General features: G+C 35.8%; 1 protein-coding gene across 1 annotated transcript; it reads right to left on the reverse strand.

The window, feature by feature from the left end:
• Nucleotides 1-13,791: 13,791 nt before the first annotated feature.
• LOC110313681 (taste receptor type 2 member 103) lies at nt 13,792-14,730 on the reverse strand. Its single transcript, XM_021188132.1, has one exon. It carries the CDS (start codon nt 14,728-14,730, stop codon nt 13,792-13,794), a length of 939 nt encoding a protein of 312 aa, XP_021043791.1.
• Between the last annotated feature and the right edge of the window lie 12,216 nt (nt 14,731-26,946).

Consider the following 26,946-nt stretch of genomic DNA (forward strand, 5'->3'; position numbering starts at 1 on the left):
CCACTCACTTCTCCTCTATTAGGCAAGGTTTTCCAAGCTTTACCTGCAGCCGTGTTAATCTGTTCATACACTTGTACTGGCTATTGAGTCTGATTAACAACCCACGTACCTTGTCCTGTAAGCATGTCAAAATTCCAGGCCGGCTGGCCAGCGGCTGCTTTAACACGAGCTTAGGAGGCACAATAATCATGCCATATAGATTTCCACTCCAAATACTGACCCATAGATAATACAGCCTTTACCACAAATGTCCGGTCTGCTGGGGTCATAGCCAAAGTAGCCAGCCTCTCCAGAATGGATACAGTATAATTAGCATTAACTCCATATGCCATAGTAGCTTCAGCTAAATCCTTGACTGTTTTATGCTCCAGGGGNTGATGATATCTGACATTATTGACACCCTCAAACACAGGGAACTCTAGCCTTAATTTTTGTTGGGTTTTCTCAGACATAAAAGTACACGCGCCCTTTTCCGCGGCGGAGCAGAGGCTGACATGGGACTGCCTGCCTTTGGTTCCACTTTCTCTACCTCCCAGCGTACTCTATCCTCCTTGTATCCTGCTGCTTCCTCCTCTAGTTCTTCCTCCTCCGATGAGGACAATTCAATTTCTGACTCACTACTAGATATTCTCAAAGCTTTTAATTCCTCTACAGGGTAGAGGTGATCTCTGGACAGCTCGTGCTTAGCCTTCTGGGGCACTCTTACTTTTTCTTTTTCAGTACCATTCTTCTTCTTTTTATGAGCTCCCATCTTTTCACTGTGTTCTGTTTCTGACATGCTCTCTTGATAACCCTCTAACACTTCTTGACCTGCCCTAACTTTACCTTCACAATTCTTATCCTGCAAACATGAATTTACCAATTTCTATAAGGGCATGGTGCATGCCTTCAACTGACCATTCCACTTTTCTCTCTCTAAATCTTTTCCTAACTTGTCCCAACTAGGGATTGCTAATGAGCCTGTGCAAGCAAACCATGGTGCACATAGATCCACCTCTGTAACAAATGTCTGAAGCGTGGTAGGTGACACCTTTAACCCACGTTCTTTTAGTAACGACTGCAACGCTGTCACGAGTGAGGGTGAATTTCCCATGGTGCTTCTTTATCTACAGAAGTCTTACTTCCACAGGAGCAACGCGGCTTATCTACATCCGTCTTACTTGCTTTTAACTAACACGAGCACTCCTCTCCAGGAACGTACATTCGACAGTAAAGGCACAAAAGGACAACAATACACACCACACTCACAAACAACAAACCACCCCAAAGCAGGATTAGTTTCTAGCCACAACCATAACATATCTCTCAGAACTTATCTTATTTTACTGCATTCTGTTTCTGACATGCTCTCTTGATAACATGTCTCTCAGAACTTACCTTATTTCACTACGTTCTGTTTCTGCAGTTCTGAATCCTTTTCAGAATTTCTGAAGGGTCCCTCCGATGTTGTTGATGTCAGGTTCCCGGGTTTCAGCACCACTTGTCGGGTGCACCACCTCGCCAGCAAGAATGATGTCCAACAACAGGATTCTTCTGCAGGAAAGCGTTTTTTGTACAGCTTTCTTAGCGTGATGGAGAAGACCCCGAAGGAGGAAAAGGTGCTGCTTATATACGCTTAGGGAGCTTGTGTCAGTACCTGATTAGCTTCAGCTTTGGTGCTCAATTTGCATGCCCCGAGTGTGGGCTGTGACATAGTTAGTACATGCACACTAGTACCTTTCGGGTGGTAAAGAGCCTTGCCTTGCTGACTCATACACAAGAAGTCAGAGCCATCTTTTAGGTGTGGCAGTTCGGCTACCTTTAGAGAGGGTATTGATGAGGGCACAGAGTAGGACTCTGGTGATGGCTTTAAAGTCTGAGGGTCTCAGGATGCTCTAGTTTTCGAACTGTACTGAAATGCTATTGATAACTTCTAAAAAAAATGCTAAAAACTTTCTTGCTCTTTCTGAGGATAAAAGACTGCTGGTTTAGGACATTAATACCTGTAGCCTAACAGAAGAGGATTAAATGACATGGCCTTTGTTCTATCTCCATAGGAACTGCTCATCTCTAACTTTCAGCCTGCTAGTCATAAGTCTCAGGAAGAAAAAAAGACATAGAAAAGTGATTATAGCCTTTATTATTAACTTGTAAAAAATATTTCCCATGAAAGCTATCTAAGGGGAAAAGTGGAAAGATCCTAAGCAGGGAATTGCACCTAGAAATGTAAATTAAATAATCATGAAAGTATTTTAGAATGGTTGATAATGGCACTAATAAAAAATATACAAAATTCAAACACAGCAGTCTATGGCTCCAAAGAATTGGCAAAAATAATTCCAAATTGAGCTCTTTATTTAATAAACTATCTTTATTCCCACTCATTTATAATTCTGTAGTATACTTCATATTTCATTTTTTTCTTTTATTGGATACTTTCTTTATTTACATTTCAAATGTTTACCGCTTTGCAGGTCTCCATTCCAGAACCCCCTATGATATCACCCTTCCCCTACCTCTGTGAAGGTACTACCTGACTCACCCACCCACTCTGGCCTTCCCATCCTGGCATTACCATACACTAGGGCATGGAACATCCTCAGGTCCAAGGGTTCCACTTATGTCTAAAAAGGGCATCTTTGTCACATATGGGTCCCTCCATATGTAGTCTTTGTTTGGTGGTTTAGTCCCAGGCAACTTCGAGTGTCTGGCTGGTTGACATTGATGCTCTACCTATGGGGCTGCAAACCCCCTCAGCTCCTTCAGTTCCTTCTCCAATTTCTCCATCCAGGAGTCCATGCACCGTCCAATGGTTGGCTGTGAGCATCCTCCTCTGTATTTATCAGGTACTGGCAGAGCCAGAAGACAGCCATAACAGGCTCCTGTCAGGAGGCATTTCGTACATCCACAATAGCATCCAGGTTTCATGACAGTGTATGGGATGAACCCCCAGGTGGGGCAGTCTTTGGATGGCTGTTCCTTTAGTCTTTACTCCACACTTCATATCCACATTTCCTCCTGTGACGATTTTGTTCACGCTTCTGAGAAGCACTGAAACACCCACACATTGGTTTTCCTTCTTCTTGAGCTTTCCTTCTTTGATTTCTTTCTTCAGAGACTTGAAGTTCATGTTGTACAGATATTTCAGTTGTTTTGTTAAAGTCATACCAAGATATTTTATATTGTTTATGACTATTGTGAAGGGTCTCATTTCCCTAATTTCATCCTTAGCCTGTTTATCATTTGAATATAAGAAGGCTATTGATTTGATTGAGTTAATTTTATATTCAGCCACTTTGCTGAAGTTGTTTATTGGCTATAGGAGCTCTCTGGTGGAATTTTGGTGTCACTTAATTGTACTATCATATCTTCTGCAAATAGTGATATTTTTACCTTTTCCTTTCCAATTTTTATCTCTTTGTTCTCCTTCTGTTGTGTAATTGTTCTGGCTAGGACTTCAAGCACTATATTAAATAGATAGGGAGAGAGTAGGCAGTCTTGTCTAGTCACTGATTTTAATGGGATTGTTTCAAGATTTTCTCCATTTAGTTTGAGGTTGGTTACTAGTTTGCTGTGTATTGCTTTCACTATGTTTAGGTATGGACTTTGAATTTGTGATATTTCCAAGACTTTTAACATGAAGGAATATTGAATTTTGTCAAATGTTTTTCAGCATCTAAAGAAATGTTCATGTGTTTTTTTTTCTTTGAATTTGTTTATGTAGTGTATTACATTAATGGATTTCTTTATATTAAACTATCCCTGCATCCCTGGGATGAAACCTATTTCATTGTGGTGAATGATTATTTTGATGTGTTCTTGGATTTGGTTTGCAAGGATTTTATTGAATATGGTTGCATCAATGTTCATAAGGGAAATTGGTCTGAAGTTGTTTTTCTTTGTTGTGTCTTTGTGTGGTTTTGGTATCAGCATAACTGTGGCTTCATAGAACAAATTGGGTAGTGTTCCTTCTCTTTCTATTTTGTGGAATTGTTTGAAGAGTATTGGTATTAGGTTTTCTTTGAATGTCTCATAGAATACTGCACTAAAACCATCTGGACCTGGTTTTTTTTTTTGGTTTTGGTTTGTTTGTTTGTTTGTTTTGTTGTTGTTGTTGGGAGTCTTTTACTGAATGCTTCTCTTTCTTTAGGGGTTGTATGTCTATTTATATGCTTTATCTGATCCTGATTTAACTTTGGTGTTTGGTATCTGTCTAAAAAATTTCATCCAGATTTTCTAGTTTTGTTGAATATAGACTTTTGTAGTAAGATCTGATTTCTTTTGGATTTATCAGTTTCTGTTGTTGAATCTCCCTTTTTATCTCTGTTTTTTGTTAATTTGGATACTATATCTGTGCCCTCTGATTTGTCTACCTAAATGTTTATCTATCTTGTTGATTTTCTTAAAGAACCAGCTCCTGGTTCTGTTGATTCTTGTATAATTCTTTTTGTGTCTATTTGTTTGATTTCAGTCCTGTATTTTGAGTATTTCCTGCCTTCTACTTCTCTTGGGTCTAATTGCTTCTTTTTATTCTATAGGTTTCAGTTGTTCTGTCAAGCTACTAGTGTATACTCTCTCCAGTTTCTTTTTGGAGGTACTGAAAGCTATGAGTTTTCTTCTGAGCACTGCTTTCTTTGGGTCCCATAGGTTTGGGTATGTTGTGGCTTCATTTTCATTAAATTCTAAAAAGTCTTAATTTCTTTCTTTATTTCTTCCATAACCAATTTATTGTTGAGTCGAATGTTCTTCAGTTTCCATGTGTATATGTGATTTCTATAACTTCTGTTGTTATTTAAGACCAACCTTGTTCGTGATGATCTGATAGGATGCATGGGACAATAACAACAGAAAGTGAAGAAATTAAAAAAAAAAAATCAAATCCTACTATAAAAGCTTATACTCCACAAAACTAGAAAACCTAGATGAAATGGATGGTTTTCTAGACAGATACTACATACTAATGTTAAAACAAGAGCAGGTGAACTACTGAAACAGGCCCAAATCACACAAAGAAATAGAAGCCATTAAAAACCTCCCAAACAAACAAAACCAAAAAAACAAAAAGCAAAAAACAAAAAAACAAACCAGGGCCAGATGGATTTAGTACAGAATTCTACCAGACCTTCAAAGAAGGCCTGATAAAAATATTTTTCAAACTATTCCATAAAATAGAAACAGAAAGAACAGTAACTAACCTGTTCTATGAAGCCACAATTACCCTGATGCTTGAACATTCCTTGCCCATTGGAAATTCCTCAATTGAGAGTTCTTTGTTTATCTCTTTAGCCCCCTTTTAAAAAGGGCTATTTGGTTCTCTGGATTCTAACTTCTTGAATTCTTTGTACATATTCAATATTAGCCCTCTATCAGATGTAGGATCAATAAAGATCTTTTCCCAATCCTTTGGCTGCCGTTTTGTCCTATTGACAGTGTCCTTTGCCTTACAGAAACTTTTCAATTTTATCAGTTCCATTTTGTCAATTTGTTGATCTTAGAGCCTGAGTCATTGGTGTTCTGTTCAGGAAATTTTCTCCTATGTTGGTATATTTGAGGCTCTTTCCCACTTTATCTTTTATCACATTCCACATGTCTGTGTTTATGTGGGGATTCTTGATCCACTTGGACTTGAGCTTTGTATAAGGAGATACGAATGGATCAATTTGTGTTCTTCTACATGCTTTCTACCAGTTGAAGCAGCACCATTTGTTGAAAATACTGTCTTTTTTCCACTGTATGGTTTTAACTACTTTGTCAAAAATCAAATGACCATATATGGGTTTGTTTCTGGGCCTTCAATTCTATTCCACTGATCTACCTGCCTGCCACTGTACCAATACCATGCAGTTTCCATCACTATTCCTCTGTTATAGAGGTTAAGTAATTAGGGTTGGTAATTCCCTAAGAAGTTCTTTTATTGCTGAGAATAGTTTTTCTTTATCCTGGGATTTTTGTTATTCCTGATGAATTTGAGCATTGCTCTTTCTATCTTTGTGAAGAAATGAGTTGTAATTTTGATGGGAATTGTGTTGAATCTGTAGATTTGCTTTGTGTAAGATGACCATTTTTACTATGTTAATCCTGCTGATCCATGAGCATTGGTAGTCTTTCTATCTTCTGAGGTATTTTTCAATTTTTTTCTTCAAAGACTTGAAGTTCTTGTCGCATAGATCATTCACTTGCTTGCTTAGAGTCACACTGTGTTGTTTATTATTATTATTATTATTATTATTAATTATTATTATTATTATTTGGGACTATTGTGAAGACTTTCTCTAATTTCAATCTCAGCCCATGTATCCTTTGAGTAGAGGAAGGCTACTGATTTGTTTGAGTTAATTTTATATCCAGCCACTTTGCTGAAGTTGTTTATCAGCTGTAGGAATTCCATGGTGGAATTTTTGGGGTTGCTTATGTATACTATCACACCATCCACAAATAGGGATATCTTGAATTGCTTCTTTCCAGTTGGTATCCTTTGACCATGTTTTGTTGTCTAATTGCTCTGGCTAGAACTTTTTGTACTATATTGGACAAATAGGGACAGAGTTACCAGCCTTGTCTTGTCCCTGATTTTAGTGGGATTGCTTCAATTTTTTCTCCATTTATATGATGGATGCTGTTAGTTTGCTGTATATTGCTGTCATTATGTTTAGGTATTGTCTTTGAATTCCTGATCTTTCTAAGACTTTTAACAAGAAGAGTCATTGTACATTGTCAAAGGCTTTTTCAATTAAATTATTATATCTTCTTTTTGAGTTTGTTTATATAGTGCTTTAATTAAGTTGATAGATTTCCATATATTAAACCATCCCTGAATCCTTGGAATGAAGCCTACTTGATCATAGCAAATGATTATTTTGATGTGTTCTTTAATTTTGTTTGTGAGATTTTTATTTTATTCCATCAATATTCATAAGCTAAATTGGTCTGAAATTCTCCTTTTTTTTTGAGCTCTTTTGTGGTTTTGGTATCAGAATAATTTTGGCTGCATAGAATGTATTAGGCAATTTTCTTTCTGTTTCTATTTTATGGAAATTTTGAGGAGTGTTGGTATTAGCTTTTCTTTGAAGGTCTCATAGAATTCTTTAATAAAGCTATTTGGGCCTGGACTTTTATTGGTTGAGAGGTGTTTATTGAATTCTTCTATTTCCATAGGGAATATTGGCCTATTTGGATAGTTCTCCTGCTCTTGGTTTAATTTTGGTATGTTGTATCTCTCTAGAAAATCATCCATTTCATCTAGATTTTACAGGTTTTTTTTTTTTTTTTTTTTTTAGTATAAACTATTGTAGTAAGATCTGATGATTTTTTTTGAATTTGCTCAGTTCCTATTGACTTGTTTTCATTTTCATTTCTGATTTTGTTGATTTTGATACTCTCTCTGTGCCTTCTAGTTATTTTGGCTAAGACTAGTTTATTGATTTTCTCAAAGAACCAGCTCCTAGTTTTGTTAATTCTTTGTACACTTCTCTTTGTTTCTACTTAGCTAATTTCAGCTCTGAGATTAAGTATTTCCTGTTGTCTACTTCTCTAGGAGTTTTGCTTTTTTTTTTTTTTTAAATTGGATATTGTAATTATTTACATTTCAAATGTTATCCCCTTTCCCAGTTTCCCATCTGGAAACCCCCTATACCATCCTCCCTCCCTCTGCTTCTATGAGGGTACTCACTGACCCACCTACCCATTCCTGCCTCCCCTCGTTGGCATTCCCCTGCACTAGGGCATGGAGCCTCCTCATGACAAAGGGTTTCTCCTACCATTGATGTGCTGTTAAGCTGCTAGTGTATGATCTCTCCAATTGCTTTATGAAGGCACTCAGACCTATGGGCTTTCCTCTTATTCTTCATTTTCATTATATTATAAAAAGTCTTTAATTTCATTTTTTAATTTCTTCCCTGACCTATTTATCATTGTGTAGAGGTTTGTTCAACTGCCATGTGTATATAGATGATCTGTTGTTTTTAAAGACCAACCTTAGTCTAGGTTGATATAGTAGAATGTCTGGGATTAATTCAATCTTCTTGAATCTTTTGATGCTTGTTTTGTGACTGATTATATGGTCAGTTTTGGAGAAGGTACCATGAGGTGCCAAGAAGAAGGTATATTCTTTTGTTTTAGGGTGAAATGTTCTGTGAAATTCATTTGGTTCATAACTTCTGTTAGCTTCACTGTGTCTCTACTTTCTTTCTGTTCCTACAATCTGTCCATTGGTGAGAGTAGGATGTCGATATCTCTTATAGTGTGCAAGGTTCAATATATTCTTTGAGATTTAGTAACCTTTCTTTTACCAATGTGGTTGCCCTTGCATTTGGGACAGAGATGTTCAGAATTGATAGTTCATCTTGGTAGATTTTTCCTTTGATGAGTATGTAGTGTCCTTTCCCATCTTTTTTTTTTTTTTTTTTTGATGACTTTTGGTAGAAAATCTATTTTATTCTTTATTAAAATGTCTACTCCAGTTTGTTTTTTGGGACCCTTTGCTTGGGAAATTTTTTCTAGCCTTTTACTGTGAGATTGTGTCTGTCTTTGTCACTGAGGTTTGTTTGTTGCAGCAAAATGCTGGGTCCTGCTTAGATATGCAGTCTGTTAATCTATGTCCCTTCATTGGCGAATTGAGTCCATTGATGTTCAGAAATATTAGGGACCAATGATTGGTGCTTCCTGTAATTTGTGTTGTTAGAGGTGGAATTATGTTTGCATGACTCTCTGCTTTTGTGTTTATGTAAGAAGATTAATTTCTTGACTTTTCTTGGGTGTAGTTTTTTTTTTTAAATTGGAGTTTTCCATCTATTATTTTTGTAGGACTGGATTTGTGAAAATAATGTTTAAATTTAGTTTTTTCATGAAATATCTTGGTTTCTACATGTATAGTAATTGAGAGTTTTGCTGAGTATCATAGCATGGGCTGACAATTTTGTTCTGTTACGGTCTATATGACATCTGTCCAAGATCTTCTGACTTTTAGAGTCTCTTTTGAGAAGTCTGGTGTAATTCAAATAGGTCTGCCTTAATATGTTTCTTGACATTTTTCCCTTTTAATACTATTTCTTTGTTCTGTGCATTTGGTGTCTTGAGTATTATGTGATAGGAAGAATTTATTTTATTTTCTGATCCAATCTATTCTTGTAAGTATAAGGGCATCTCTTTCTTTAGGTTAGGGTAGTTTTCTTCTATAATTTTGTTGAAGATGTTTACTGGCCTTTTGTGTTAGGAATCTTTGATCTCTTTTATACCTATTATTCTTAGGTTTAGTCTCCTCATTGTGTCCTGGATTGTTTTGGATGTTTTGGGTTAGGAGCTTTTTGCATTTTCCTTTTTTTTTTTTTTTTTTTTAACCATTGAGTCAATGTCTTCTATGGTATCTTCTACCCCTGAGATTCTTTCTTTTATCTCTAGTTTTCTCTTAGTGATGCTTGCATCTATGACTCTTGATCTCTTTCCTAGGTTTTCTATCTCCAGTGTTGTCTCCCTCTGTGATTTCTTTGTTGTTTCTATTTCTATTTTTCGATTCTGGATGGTGTTATTCAGTTCCTCCACCTGTTTCCTTGTGTTTTCCTGTATTTCTTTAAGGGATTTCTGTGTTTTGTCTTTAAGGGCTTCTACCTGTTTACCTCTGTTCTCCTGTATTTCTTTAAGGGAATCATTTATGCCCTTCTTAAAGTCCTCTATCATCTTCATGAGATGGGGTTTTGGATCAGAATCTTGCTTTTCAGGTGTATTGGGGTATCCAGGGCTTGCTATGGTGGTAGAAGTGGCTTCTGATATTGCCAAGTAGCATTGGTTTCTGTTGCTTATGTTCTTGTGCTTGCCATTTGCCATCTGGCTATCTCTGGTATTAGCTGGCCTTGCCGTCTCTGACTGGAGACTGTCCCTCCTCTGGGCCTGTGATCCTGAGTATATCAGTGAGCCTGGGTGTGCTAAAACTGAAGGTCAAGCTGTCTCTGGATATGATTGGGATGGCGAGGACTGGAGCACAGGATCTGCTACCAGGTAAAGATGAAAACCTGAAGGAAAAAGTTGTGCTGTTATATACTGACTAATATATCTCATTTAGAAACTTTATATGTGTTTTGATTTATTTCTGTCCTAAGTTTGTTGGTAGTGTTGATCATTTCCCTTTATTCTAAACCTTTATTCTCTATTCTATCTCTCATTCACTGCCTCTCTCTGTCTCTGACTCTGTCTCTTTGTCCCTGTATGTATGTGTATGTGTGAGTGGGTCTGTGTCTGTGTGTGTGTTCTTCTCTCACTTTTTGTCTGTCTGATCTAGATTGATAGAATTGCTATTATTAGTTTACCCAACTTCTGAATGAAGAAATTTGCAAGCTGGTTTGTTTATAGGTAGTAAGTAAGATACACACATATGTGTCCTGTGATCTGTGGAAATTGTTGTTTCAATAATAAGCTAATGAGCATTAACCACTATTTATGTATCTTATTATTCACTTTATATAGAATTATTAATTTTATAAAATATCAAATTCCCTCCCATGTACATGAAACTAATGCTTCCTCCTTTACTTGGCTATTGACATCCTCTTAGTTTCATGTGTCCTTTCAGTCCTATATATTTTTCTATGTTAGTATAGTCAAACTCTCAGCTTGCCCCAGTAGTTGTTCCTACCACATTTCCTGGAACCTGCATCCCCTGGTTATGCCTACCTATACTGCAGAGGAACCTCCTGCACCACACTTTCCTAGCTGAGGCCTACCAATAAACCCTGAGAATAAACCTGCATGCCCTGGGCAGTGGATCTGTCTCCTGTACCAGGTGACAAACCCATGTCTCCCCTATTTCATCAGCCTTCCTGTACTTATTCCTGAATTACTTTCTCTCTTGCACCAGGAACATTAGTACCAGGGGCCCCGCCACTCTGCTCCCCAAGTCTATACATACCTAGATTACAAAATTCATACAATATACACCTTGGACATTTCCTAGGAATGTGTGAATAAATGCCTGTTGACTAAGAGAAGGCACCTAAAACAAATAAACAAATGACTCCACCTAAATCTATCATGGTGGATCAATGATTTTATTATAGTAAGCAGGTATCAAACATCTTAGAAAAAATGAGTAAGCTTGACTTAAATATAAAAATTCAGAGCCAGGCGTGGTGGCACATGCCTTTAATCCAAACACTCGGGAGGCAGAGGCAGGCAGATTTCTGAGTTTGAGGCCAGCCAGGTCTACAGAGTGAGTTCCAGGACAGCCAGGGCTACACAGAGAAACCCTGTCTTGAAAAACAAAACAAAACAAAAACAATTCAGTTCCTTTTGTACATTTTCCTCCAAAAATTGCAAATTTGGATTAAGCATCTTTCTAAGTATTTTGCTGATTCTGGGAACTGTTATCCTCCACAGTCATCATTGTTCTCACTATGTGATAATATCTTCATGCACTGAAGGTGTATTTGTTCTGGACATGAGAAACAATATTATGCATATGTGGATACCAAATGCTTCAAAGACAGTGACCATATAAGCACAATTACAGCCTGCTTTTTGTAATTACCAGTCCACATTTTATTTGAAAACATTATTTTTTCAACAAATTATCTCTGAAAAATTAATAAAAATGAAATAAACATTTACTTTTGATTAAGAAAGAAGGAAATGAACCATGTTATAAGAGAACATCTAGAGTACCAGCAATTAAAACTACTTATTGGTCTTTCAGATGACCTAGTTTTAATTTTCAAACCCACATGTCAGGTCACATGATAGGTATTCCAGATCCAAGGGATTTAATGCTTATTTCTGTCCTCCACAGACACTGAATTCCTATGGGGATTTATGTGTGAAAAGAGCAATGCAGAAAGAAGCTTACATTTCTAAGAATTCACAGGGTTAAGTCATATTTCATGTCTAACAGCACTGAACACAGGATATGTAACTACATACCTGTGGATAGATATCAAGCCTCCATTTAAAAATTAGTTTAAACTGTTTATTCATTTAAGTACATTTATTCATTTCATTTTCTATTGATTTAGCCATATAGCCAATTCTAACATTATATATATATATATATNTATATATATATATATACAAATTCATGTAGATTACATGTAAACCAATCTAAATTACTCTAAATCTTTATTCCTGTGGTAAATTAATTTATGATCATATAAGGCAGTGGTTATTAACCTGTGGATAGTAATCTCAAAAGGGATCTCCTAAAACTATTGAAAAACACAGAATTCTGATGATCTTAGAAACTGAGAAACTGCCCTCCTATTTATATGTCCACATAAGAGTACCCAGAACTGTACTAAAGGATAGCAGCACTACAAAGGTTGAGAACCACCGATATAAAGTAAAACAAAACCAAAAATTTATCACTGAGGTATTCAATTAAGATGCAAACAATGGAAACATTTGTTATTCTTGAAAATAAAAATAAAATAAAATGGTTCATATAGGTATAAGTATGTATAAAGACAGAGTATAAGCCCCAATCATATTACATTTGAATAATTCTTGTTTCCCAAATTCAATAATGTTAGTATGAATCTGGAATAAGTGAAGATATTTTTATAAAATCATATTTATTATCAGTATCTGGTGGATATCTTTCATGGTGCACTACAGAATAAAGAAGACAAGACTGTGGCGTTAGTTCTATTTTCCAGACTACCTAATGAGGAAGAAGATAATTCAGTAGGTAAAGACACTTGCAAAAAAAGACACTTGCAAAAAAAGACACTTGCTACTTGGCACAGATTTTTTTAAATTTTTCTGAATTGGTCTTTGCCTGAAACGTGGGAGAGCTATATCTGCATCCCCAATAAAATATAGGCCAAACCTGCATTTTACACTCAATTTCTTGACATTTTTCTATATTGTGAGCCATTCTTATGTGTTAGAATAAAATGATTTTGAATTTTGTGGCTCATTTGTATTGTAAATGTGTCTCATATATTGATCATTAATCATTTTTCAATTATTAAAAGTATAATGATTGATACAAAACTTATATTGATATCATACTTACATGTAAATCCTTCTCATGCACTTCCTTCTCTGTCAATATGCATAATTTCTCCTTTTCTAGAAAGCTAGACTGGTTTTGGATAGCTATTAATCTAAATAGAATTGTCTAAACTTCATGAAGTTACATGTGGCTGAAAAATATTTACAAAGTATAAATTTACACAAATGAGCATCCATTATCATTAAATCAACCCGCACCCTTTCAGTCTTATTTTCCTTCAGGTATTGTTTCCTCATGAACTTGACTCCTTTTCCATCCATCTTTCATTCACCATAATTCTTCTCATTCCTGTGGTCTTTCCAGAAAGCAAGATTCAAAAAAATACATGAATATACAACAACTATCCACTGTTGTATTATACATGAACTAGTCCCATTGTACTTGCAGGGGCCTCTTATCCAGGACTGTCCATGGACCACTGAAACATCCATCATAGCCAGACTACCAGAACAATTCTGTTCTCATCTCTGGTTAAATGATATCAGCTAGACTTAGGTCCACTCTTCATAGCACAACACCTTCCACACTCCCTACTCCCCTATCATGGACCTTAAGACCAAAAAACAAACAAAATATAACATGTTTTGCTTTCCACTACAGACTGACATTTATTTTCATAAACTACAGTGTTGCCTGTTGAGTTACAGATAGCAATGTTCTCTCTCTCTCTCTTTCTCTCTCTCTCTCTCTCTCCAATGAATTCTTTGTCTGAAGGTTCATAGCCTATGAGATTCATAATTCAGATTCCTTCATAAATTCCAGTTCTTATTAACTGATTTTTTTTCTAGAATGTGAAAGAGGATCCCTGATATGATTTAGGGACCCCAATTATCTATATGTTTGTACTTACACCTCAGCCATAATATCATAGAAAGAGAGGCTTGCCTCAGCTTACTGTTTCCAAGAATCAGTACACAGGAGTGGCTTGTGGGAAAAGCTACTCCTATACTCCGTAAAAAATGAGAAAAAAGATTTGTATGTTGAATGTTAATATTCAAAGACTGTGAAAGAAGTGATATTACAAAAGCAGTGTATAGTAACAGGAAGGTTACCACAGTTTGCAAGCCTTTTATGTGGGCCACTGTGCTGACATCTCTGGAGCCTGTGGCACTGTGACGCATGTTCTTCAGATGTCTCCACAGGGAGAAGATGAGCAGAAGAAACATTGTCAAGGACACAGTGAATGGGATGAGTGTAAACACAGTGCTAATGAATAAAAAGAGCCCATAAACTTTTAAATTGTTACTTGTACTACAGTTCTGGAGTATGTTTACTTGAAGTCTCTCAGTGAATATGTTTATGACTATAATGTTCATAAACAAGATTATCAGAGATACCACCAATGTCACTGAAACCACTTTTGTAACTTTCCATTTGAGAGCAAGAAAAATAGAATTTGAGAAATTAGCTAACTTGAGAAAATAAAAGATACTGAGGCATGTTGCAAACCAGACACTGAAATGATTGGTCACCATCCAAGAAATAGTAAGGAGCCTTACCATTGTTCTCATTTCCAGTGAAGCTGGGTCCAATAGTGATACCAAGAATCCTGTGGTTAGTGACAATACAAAAGCAGTCCTGGAGATGGCCAGGGCCATGTAGGTCTTATCCACTGCAGAGATCTTTCCTCTTTTAACCCAGTCTATGATGTTCACCAGAGCTATGAATACATTTCCTAAAATTCCTATGATAAGCTCCAGACTGATAATAATTATCAATGCTACCCATAGAATAGCCCTTATTGTCAACACCATGATGATCTAACTTCTTCTGAACTACCAAAGATGTGCTAATTTTTTAAAATGTTGTGTCTGATTCTTAACATAATCACTTTCAGAACTATCATAGACAATGTCAACCAAAAGCCAAATTTCACTAATGAAATGGTTTATGTTCTCCACACATACACAAAGCCTTTGTTGTTAAAGGCAGCACAGCTGAACTTCATTCATATGTTCCATTTCCTGTATACAGCAGCCTGAAGCCCTCAGTAGTTGCTGCAGAAAGAAAATTTAAATTTTCACACGCTGCTATTAAAGTTATACTTATTTTCATTATTTTGTTTGTTTTGCTCAATCTACATATTTTAATTTAGATACCTCTTTCTGGATTACTAATATTAAAAAATTCTATCTTACAGAGAAGAAACAAAAATTTGGATTCACATATAAAATAATAAGCTCATCAAGTACATCCAAATGCTGTATATTCAAAGTCTTATGTATGTTTTCCAAAGTTCTTCCTACATATTGTCATTTATCTACTAAATAATAGAAACCATTATTTCTCAAGTACCTAGTTATGAAGATCCTAATATTTTCATGTTCTATAAGGTCATTATTCACACCTATGAATGTAATATAAATATATACTAATAAATACATAACTAAATAAATAAGTACATAAATAAATACATAAATAAAATACATAAATTGATATTCAAATCTTCATTCTCAGTTCAAATAACTAAGTTTAATGTTTACTGTGCATCTACATCATGATAGGAGCTATTATAGCTAGTGGGACATTATGTAAAAATTACTTACAATTACTGTTAAAGGAGTGGTAATATAAATATTTATAAATTTGTGACATTTATATCCATGAGAAAAAGAAACATAAGCATTTTCCCACAGTGCTACAAAACAGACAAAGAGTAAAAGACTTCGCCTCTGTTGAAAGGATATTCACAATTCTCTCCCTTTGTTAGTGCATCTGATTCTACCACCATCACCAAGGAGGCTCAGACATTTTCTATTTCATCCACTTTGAATCAAGAAATGTGCCACTAACCTCACTGTACATATAAAGGTAGATGAGGGATGACACACTTAGACAATGTGAAGAATAAGGTGAGCCAACATACCTTTCTTCAAAAGCTGATGGTTGCTTCGAAATATGACAAAAGAATCAAAGCTAAAAAAAAAAAAGTTTAGCAAAGTTTTAGTGAACATGGTGGGATGGTGCATATGGCTAAATCCAGCATTGCACTGAAAAGGCTGACATAGGAAATGAAGTCCAAATCTAGTATGGCTGCACAACAAGGTACTGTCTAAACACAATAACATCATCACCATTATCATTATCAACAACTACAACAACAACAACTTATGCACATGGCAAAAGAAGATGAGCTTCTTCTGCATTACCATAATCTGATAGACAGATATATAGATAAATAATAGATAGATGATAGATTGATAGGTAGAAAGAGAGAGAGAGAGGAGAGAGAGAGAGAGAGAGAGAGAGAGAGAGAGAGAGAGAGAGAGAGAGAACAAAAACCACATGCTAGGGAGGTAAATTAGGTTAGTTACTGAAACAAATTAAGGGAAATTTTTAAGCATGAAACATAATAGATATATAATCTTACTTATAATCACTGATTAATCTTATAATCACTGTAAAGGAAAGAAGGTCCTATTGTATTTGTAGGACTTCTTCCTTATAACAAAATGAGGAAGAGGACAATGCAATCACAAGTGGGGAGGGAGGGAGGGACTTGGGAGGGAAAGTGGACAGGGGTGTGGGCAGGAGGTGGTGGGGGAGAGGGCAACCTGTTATGGTACTGGCTGAGGGAAAAGAACAGAAGCCCTGAGGCCCAGCAGAAAGAATGGAAACAGGCCACCCAGGGAGGTAGGAGGTTGGGAAGACCAGCTAGAAGGCACCAGAGTTCTGAGTCTCAGGACTCAAAGGGAGGGACCTAAGATGAAAGACCCAACAGTAAAGAGAGGAACTTAAAGAGCCCACCTCCAACAGGAAGACAAGGCATCAAATGAGGGAGGAGTTTGCCATCCCACAGTCAAAACTCTCACCCTTAATTGTTCCTGAATGAAAGAACTATAGGGATGGAAATGGAGAGGAGCTTGAGGAAAAGAAGGTCCAGCAACAGGCCCAAAGTGGTATCCAGTTCAATGGGAGGTCCCAAGCTGACACTATTACTGAGATTATGGAGCACTCACAAAATGGACCTATCATGACTGCCCTCCAAAAGACCTAACAAGCAGCTGAAAGAATCAGATGCAGATATTTGCGCCCAAGCAATGGCCAGAAGATGCTGACCCTTGGGGTTGAATTAGGGAAAGGCTGAAAAAAGCTGATGAGGAGGATGACCCTGTAGGAGGACCAGCAGTCTCAATTAATCTGGACCCCTGAGGTCTCTCAAACACTGGCTCAGCAAACAGGCAGCACACACCAGCTGATACGAAACCCCCAACACATTCACAGCAGAGAACTGCCAGGTCTGTGTTCAATCAGAAATGATGCACCTAGCCCTCAAGAGACTGGAGGCCCCAGGGAGTTCAGGTAGAGTGGGGTAGGGTAAGGTCATCCTAGTGGAGACAGGGCATGGGGAGGAGGTATGGGATCTGGAACAGTCAGAGGGTAGACTGGGGAAGGGGAGTGGGAACAAAATCTGGAGTGTAAAAACATTAAATAAATAAATAAATAAATAAATAAATAAATAGATAGATAAATAAATAATAAATAAACTAAAAATAGTTTACATTCCACAAATTAGAAAATATTGGAGAAGCAGATCACATAATAAAAGTATATAACTCACTAAAAAAAAAAATCAAGGTATTAAAAACTAGTTACAGGTATGACAAAAATAAGTCTGAAGATTAAATTTTACAACTCTTTCACAAATAGTGCCTTTATCAGATCAAATTACTGAAGAGTTATGGAAAATTTTAATGCATTGTCCCAACATTTCAGAAAAGAAACGAAGAAAGAGAACACTACAAAGTCCTTTCAACTAGGGTTAATATAATACCATGATCAGAAACTCATACAACAAAAAGAACATTAAAAACGAATTACTTCAATGAATACAGATTCAAACTTGTCAATAAATTCCATCTAAGCCATGTTAAAAAATCATCTCAGGAGACACTATAGGATAAAAAATATAACTTTAAAATCAGTCATGACTCACTTTCATATGAGAGATCAGTGTGGCATACATTAATTGTTGTCTAAAAAATAAAACAAATAAACAAATAGGCAAGAACAACAACAAAACCCAAAAAACATTCACTAAATTGTATAACAGGACCAAATTAGTTTCATCCTTAAGATATAAAGTTGGTTCACCATAGAAATAGTTAAATATAGTACAATACATAAATACATATAAAAATATATCAATAGATACAGAAAGGACACGCATCATCCCCTTCCAAGGAAAATCTTGAAGAATTAGGAATAGAAGCACACATGAACATTAACAATAGGTATTTTAAAAACTTCAAAACAAAAACAAAAACAAAAACAAAACAAAACAAAACAAAAAAACTTCCTTCAGCTACCAAGGAGGTTTTACAGATGCCAGAAGGATTTTTCCAAGTATGTATAATGATTTCATATAGAGATTTTCATAAGTGTATGAAATGAGTATCATAACTACTTCAGTATCATATGGAAGAAATTCATAAATGAAAGATGAAAAGGAATTGACATAATTTAAGTTCCAAAAGATTATTTTGAAGAAAGCTGAAAATTTTAAAGGCAGTTCTCAAGTAATGGATCCATCCTATCTTCAGACACCAAACCCAGACACTATTACTGATGCCAAGAAGCTCTTACTGACATGCCTGGTATAGCTTTCTCCTGAGATGCTCTGCCAGATCTTGACAAATTCAGATGTAGATGTTTGCAGCCAGGCATCAGACTGAGTGTGTGGTCCCCAGTGTCAGAGTTAGGGGAAGAACTGAAGGAGCTGGAAGGGTTTGCAACCCCATAGGAAGAACAGTAGTATCAACCAACCAGACACCCACACCCACACTCCTGAGCTTCCAGGGAATAAACCACCAACCAAAGAGTACATATGGGGGGACCCATTGCTCCAGCTGCATATGTAACAGAGGATTGCCCTATCTGGCATCAGTGGGAGGGGAAGCCCTTGGTCCTGTGAAGGCTCAATGCCCCAGCATAGGGGAATGCTAGGACAGTGAGACAGGAGTGGGTAGGTGGGGGAGCACCCTCATAGAAGCAGGGGTAGGGGATGGGGGGGGTTGTGGAGGGGAAACTAGGAAGAAGGACATTTGAAATGTAAATAAATAAAATATCCATTTTTAAAAATCTACCTTAATACAAAACTGATAATATGACTTTTGTAGCTAGACATGGAATCTAATAACAATACAATGCTGAAGGCTCGATTATACCCCATCTTTCTTCATCCCCATTATAGACATGAATAACGTCCAAACCTTTCATGCAATAAATTGTCTATCATTCTTCAATTATCTTTAGAGTAGTAATGCAACAAATTAATTTTACCAGAGCATATTACTATTCAATATAGTGTGCACATTTTCGAGCATCTCTGTTTGTATTAAACATGAACAAAGAATGCATGAGAACATAAAATCTACCTCAAACAGTCATCTTAGCTATTTCAAGTACTACTGATTGTTGTTGCCATCCAAATTAATTGGATTCAACATAAAAATTAACAGAATTTAAATTAGACTAAACATCAGCAATATTTTGTTAGGCTAGCACATATATAAATCATAAAATACAGTCATAAAATATGAGAAATAATATACATTATGGAGAGGAAGTACACTTGACTTTATGATTCTGAAATATCTACAATATAGTATGTGATAGATTGCTGGTGTTGGAAAAAATTTATGTTAATTTTTATACTAATTGTTGTTTCCACTGTACAATGCTGCTATTCACAAACCTTCATACACATTTAATGTGAGGCAGTGGAATGTGACAAGAAACTTGTTAAGGTTCAGGGTCAGAAGCCCTATCTGGAACTCTGGGAAGATGGTAGGAGCTTCACCTGCTTCTGACCAAGTTCCTGTCAGGGACCATATTCCCCCATGAGGAGGATCATGTCCAACAGTCACATAGTGCCAGTGCCCCACAGCCCCTCCACATGCAGATGAGGCATCCCTAACATCTTAGACCAAGCCAAGAGAAATAATGTGCTATCAGAAAACAGGCCACCCCCAAAATGTATATAAAATCTGGTCAGAAAGAATGAAGGTGTGTGTGCATTGCTTCATTGCCTGAGAGTATCTGTTCTCTAAGGGCTGTAACATTTCTTGGGGAGGAGGGCACTCTCCCAAAGCTGGAAGCTGTTCTGCTCCAGAGCAGACATGCCTCCCTCATCCTGCTGAAGCCCTCTTCCCTTGCTTGAAAGCTCCCACTGGGCCAGAGATTTCTACCCACAGCGTCTGGTAAACAGACCTACAATTGATAATTTAATACTTTTAGTTAATAAATTTGTACAAAATTATAGGTTTAGAAATCACTCATATTCAAATCATTTTGGGGAAAAATGGTAGGTAGCATAATATACTAGAGGCTGAACAAGTGTGACTTAATGTTCAAGACCTTCCATTAATACTTTATTCTTTTATATTTGTGGAATGCAGTACTTTGCCTGCATAGACACCTGTGTACTATGTGCTAGCTATATGTACATAGGTCAGAAAATTCTTCAGATATCTTGGAACTGGAGTTAGAGATGGTTGTGAGCCAGGATCTGGATGCTAGGAATTAAAAGAGTCCTCTGAGAAAGAAGCCTGAGCTCCTTAAATGCTGAGCCATCTCTCCAGCCTGGATCAGACTTGGTATCTGGAGCAGAATGGGGGGAGGCATGCCATGTCTGGATGATCCTGATACAGGCCTATTAACTCTCTTGAAAGTTTCCATTTTCAGTGAGATTCTTGCCAGCCACTGAGAAAACAAACTAGGATGTCCCAGCTTCTTTTGTAAATTAGAACAATAAACAGCTTGAAATGGAAATTATCAATATCCTGAAAACAAAAGTAGGCCATCTTGTTTGGGAAAATCACAGCTCTGACCTGAGATGATTTCACAAGTGACCATCTGACAAACAGCAAGAAGAGAGATTACAATTCATAAAGACTTCTGTGAACAACAGTACTGAGAACAGGAGACATTTGCTAGGGTGTCTCATCTTACTGAGGTATTTGCACTTGGAATACATTAGCAGTGAGAAACAGATCAGGATGCAATGAAGTTTTATTTGACATGTTTATAGTGCCCTTAATTTAGCTCTTCCATGTCATATTCCCCCCATTTTCAGTTGCCTTTAGTGTTTTATACATGTTTACCATGAAAAGATTAGAAAACATCAAAGTCAGAATTGGAGGTGAACCAGTGGCAAGATGATTGCTTTTTACGAATAGAGAATTGAGTTTGCATCTTTCACACCTATGCTAGCGGCAGGTACAATAGTACATCAATACATCTCTGCTTTGGCAGGTAGAGACAGTCAACTCTTGGGTTTTCTTGGCCTGCCATCTTAGGAAGTCAATTAATTTTAATTTTAGAGAAAAAATGCCATGAAAAATCAGTGTGAAGAGCTAATGTCTGCATCTGGTACAAGCACAGGCATATACTTGAACATATGTAGCACACACAACAATAACAAAAAAGATGAAGAAAAATACAAATTCCCCAAAATTATCTGAAGACCCTTATATTAAGTCTATAGGTGAAAAAATTATGAGAATAAAGCATTTGACTATCATGAACCAATAAGGTTAGTATCACACCAGTTATTATAAAAGTATTTTCTGCCTAGGCAGGAATAACATTCCTTTTCACTCATCATTATATTTACCTGGATGAAGTATAGTTAAATACTTGGATCTTAACGTCCTCAAAGCAAGGAAATTCAGAAGACAATCAAAATAGCAAGTAATCACAGGAGCAGGTACAGTCTCTGACTCTTTTTCCTACTTGTGACATGTTTTTCTTCCCATTTGGTTGCCTTCTCCAGCCTTGATGTGATGTTATGTGCCTGGTCTTATTGTAAGTTGTTATGTTGTACTGGGTTGATGTTCCTTGAAGAGCTGCTCTTTTCTGAGGGCAAACAGTATTAATGTGGACCTGGGGGAAATGAGAGGCTGGGGGAGGATACTGGAGTAAGTGGGAGAGGGAAAATGGGGATAAGGAAGTAATATAAGAGAGGAGAATAAAAAAATCACATGATGTGTATATAACTTCTGTAAAGGTCAGGCCTGATAGATTAGAGATTACAAGGAGACATTGGCAAATTTTCCTAAACTGTAGACTGAAATTTAGATGGAAAGTAGAATGATCATTAGGAGAGTCACAAAGCAAACTTAACTTGGTGAGAATTATAATTTCCTAGCAAAAATGTATCCAGTAGATGGTTTCTGTATAGATAGCAAGGTTCTTGATGCTTTTCTACCCTGTTGGCAATGTAATGGAGAAAAGCAACATTAACTAAGACAATATTAACTAAACATTAACTCAATACCAGCTGTATTTATATACTGTGAATAATGCCAACAAATAACCTTACTACAAGCTACAACCATCAGTTACTGATAATTGACTTTAAAGCTGAATACTTGTTTGCTCAAATGCAAATCAAGGTTTCTTCTTTTTCCACTGCTTTGCATAATTTTACCTTATCAATACTCTGTCTAATTTGAATTTATCAAGTATACGTGCCAGCTAGTAAAATTTAAAACCTAATGACATCCCAATGGAAAAATCAAAACATGCAAAACTGTGACCAATTCTGTTTTTTAATAAGTTGCAAGATCAGACATGCTATAATAAAAATACTTCTCCTTTAAATTAAAGTAATTATAAATATGCAAACTATTTTCAGTATCTTAGATAAGCAGAATTAAGAAAATCTATCAAAATTCTTAAAACAAATCACAGGATTCCTTTTTTTGTGAAAAAGTTTAACAATTGTTATATCTAGCACTTTCCAGTGATTTGTGCTTTCTTCAAAAAACAGAATACAAACATATAAATTATCTAAAAAAAACCACTTCATTCTTTTCATATCAAATAAAATCAGTCAAGTATGATAAAAGTTTTTCAAATTATATGTATTTCTGAAGACAGTAAAAAAAATTAACTTTCAAATTCCAGGTGTTTCTCAAATATTAATGAGAGGTATTTTTACATGTTATAATTAAAAACATTTATGAAAAATTAGGTAAATAAATAATTCTATACTATTACTTAACTCAAAATAAAAGATCAGATTATTTTTTCTTCGTATAACCCATTGTTTCCCAAATTTTTAATACCCAATTTCCTTCAAATGAAATTATACCTCACAAAAATCAGCTTTCCGGTTTTGCTCACTTAAAATTATTTCATACATATAATTCATTTCCATAATTATCTTTTCCACCCATAAAATATAAGAAAGCATAAATGATTCTATTTTTAATTCATAGTTTATTTCTTCCATAGTTACTGAATTTCATTTTATATATCATCCCCAAATATAATGATTTAATCTTCAACCTGTACAAATATAAAATCCAGACAACCATTTAATGTGGTTATCACAAGAGAAGATTGCTATTGAAGTCCTCAAAATTCAAGCAAAAGAATTCAGGAAAGTTCTCCATCTGTTCACTGTATTTAACTTTTAAAACTAGAAAATGTAGGGAATGCTACTCCTAGAGAAGAAATTAGTAATTCACAGAAGCAAATATATGAGTATGTATCATTTATATACACATAAGTAGTTATGTTTTTACAAATAAGGGGATAAGACACATAATCCTTAAACCACTTCAGATATAATTTAGACATGTACTTCATAGGGTTATGTTTGACAGTGTTTAACATGAACAAAATTACACCACACTGCAAATTGTCACGAATGTAATTATAACAATGATAAAAGTCAAATGCAGTTATTTTTTAAAAGGGCTAGTTTATTGGGAGGGTGGGAAATGACTAAAGTGATGGATAAGCCTCTATCCTAGGGAGATGGCATTATTTTTCCTTGAATATCAATAGCAAGCAAGTACATTGGATGCATGCAGAAGAGTTTAGAGGAGGAACTTTGTGAGGCTATTTTCTAACTAAGGTTGCCCTGGTTTCTATTGTCATGGGAATTTGTTCTTCTACAATTGTCTGCTCCTGGCAATTATTGTGTATTGTATTATATTATAAACAAACAATGTATATGTGGTTATCACAAGAAAAGATTGCTATTGTGTGTGCATACACACATGCACACTCATGCACACACACACACACACACACACACACACACACACCACACATACATACACACAATCCAATCCAAAGCTAAGAACAAGACACGTTTCAATACAACATAGCTGTAGGTTATTAATCTAGAAATCCACTCACTGTATCTGTCAACAAACATAGAAGAAGGAGCAAAATGAGTCAGAAGAAAAATTACTGTGATCACATTGCCTAGAAATAAGTGGAAAGCTATTCTTTTATCTTAATAATCTGTCCCCCTGAAAGAGAGTAACACAAATAACATGCTACTGTGTTTCCTTTTTGGAAAAAATTTGTTCCTGATTGAAATAGAGTGCATGCTGTTTTTCTTTCCATACCATAGCATTAGCAAGGGCCTCTTCATTTGCGAAGACCCTGAACTGTGACAGGACCAGTGACTTACAATCAGAAGCCTGGGATGACTGTCCTCAGAGTGGCCCAGCAAGCCTCTGACTGAGACAGGTGCAGTTACTTATACCCACCAAGGGACCCCTGTGGTTGAATTAAGGAAAGGTTGGAAGAAGCTGAGGAGGAAGGTGACCCCACGGAAAGACCAGCAGTTTTAACCAGTCCAGAGCCCTGAGATCTCTGAGACACCTTACCAACAACCAGGCAGCATACACTAGCTGATAGGAGGCCCTGACACATATTTAGTGGAGGACTGCCTGGTCTGATCTCAGTAGGAGATGATGCACTGAACCCTGGAAAGACTTGAGTCCCCAGGGTGTGGGGAGGCCTGGTGGTGTGAGGATGATTGGATAATAAGGGGCATCCTCTTGGAGAAAGGGGGATGAGGACTGGGATGAGGAACTGTTGGAGGACAGAGTAGGAGGGGGCTAATGACTGGACTGTAAAAACATAAAATTAATAAAGAGGAAGAAGAAGGAGGAGGAGGAGGTCAACATCAACAACAACCTCCCTTGGAAGACAGTTGAGTAAGAAATTGATTACAAAACATAAATATCATATATCTTTCCATATCACTAGTAACTATATTTGAGCTCTCTTAATGGAATGGGATAGAAAGTGAACACAGATTGTCATTGGTTTATTTTGCACTTTCATATACTCCTCAGTATATAATGTCATCACTGAGCAGAAGAATTGCATCTCTCAGAACTTGGTATGTGGCTATGAATACAGTAAATGGTTTTCAATTATAGTCATTTTTGGAGTTAATCAAATATTTTAAGTCTCATTTGTTAAGAATTATTGCATACTTTACACTTTCATATCACTCTGTGTGCTGTATCATTAATATTTCCAAACATTGTGCTAATTAAATAAATATCAGGTATTGATACTATTTGACCTAATTGGAATATTTAAGTAACAAGTATAAACTTTCTGAAAAATTATAAGATCAAAGGCATTCTAGAAGAGAATGTTGCTTAAGAAAAGAAGAATCCTTAAGAGACCTAAGAACTCCCACACAATGTTCATGATGATGATTGTAGCAGTGCACAGATGTGCATGACTTTTTCCTCTCTAGAGTAAATTACGTTTTGTCTCATATATCCTAATACTAAAGAAGTTTCAAAAATAATGGGCACAAGGGCAAAATTTTAGTTGTGTTAATGTTATAGTAACATTCTTCAGCACTTGAGAGTATCAGTCACTTATATTACCATATAATAGTTTTCCAAATTTCTTCTGAAGCTCAAATTGATTACCTACAAATATTATTTTTTACAACACTGTACATACTTTCTAAACGTGATTTTGGTTCTACTGGTCCCAATTTTCTTACAATGTACAAAATTCTTTAACTTTTCGTGGGAAATGTGACAAAATAACTAATTATTCCAGGGAAATGATGAAGAAATGATTCAATCCATGTCTAGTGTGGTGAAATAATTAATTTACTGAGGCTAAATACATGATTGCAGGCAGCTAACAGTAACTGAGAGAGGAGATCTAGTCTTCCTCAGAGACGATCCTACCCTATACATTAGCAGTGACTAGCTACCACATTAGCAATTAGCAACAAGTAGTCAACCTTGAAATACTACATACTAGCAAGACCAAATAAACTTAGAAAGATTTAGATTTATTTATATTTTTGTTTATAATTTTGAAATATATAAAAGCTACATATATGTACATATATATTCATATAATTAGAGAAAAAGAGGCCATGAAATTAAGGGGGACCAGAATACAGGCAAACAATGACATGGAGGGAGTTAGAGAAAGGAAAGGTAGGTAAGGAGAGAAAGCTCAAAAATAGATTTAAAATTAAAAAAAAAATATAGAGAGAGCTAATGTCATTAGCACCATTTTGTATTTGTGGACACAAAGTAGCCTAAAATGAATTGTATTAAACAAGTTAGGTTAATACTTCATAGAAAAAAGTACATGCTTTCCAATGATAAATAAGTTTGAAAGACTCTTAATTTCTAAAATGAGTAAAAATGGATATGAAAATTGGAATAAACTCAAATTTCTCATTAAAAGTTCCTGAATGGCTAATATATTTGAAACAATAAAAGGATATTTCATGTCTAATTATATGTCATTATGTTCTAAACTAATGTCAATATAATTATTTAGATATAGTTTATTGTTTTTGCCCTTTAAAACATCATACACACACACACACACACACACACACACACACACATATATATATATATATATATATATATATATATATATATATATATATATAAACATAGTCCTAAGGATTCATTAATGATATTAAAATCTTCAAAAGCCTATTTTATAGTAGAAAATTACATTACATCACTAATCAACTTCTTCTAGTTATATGGTTCATATTTACATCATTGTATGTACAGCAATATCTATCCCTTAATATCTTTGACAGTACTTGGTTCATAAAGAATTTTGTAAAATTTTGTGAAATTTACAACTAAACAATAAACTGAAAGTACAAATGTAAACATACAGTCTTTCTTAAGAACAAGTCACCT

Source organism: Mus pahari, chromosome 2 (assembly GCF_900095145.1).
Source record: "Mus pahari chromosome 2, PAHARI_EIJ_v1.1, whole genome shotgun sequence".
In the NCBI taxonomy this organism is placed as follows: Eukaryota; Metazoa; Chordata; class Mammalia; order Rodentia; family Muridae; genus Mus; species Mus pahari.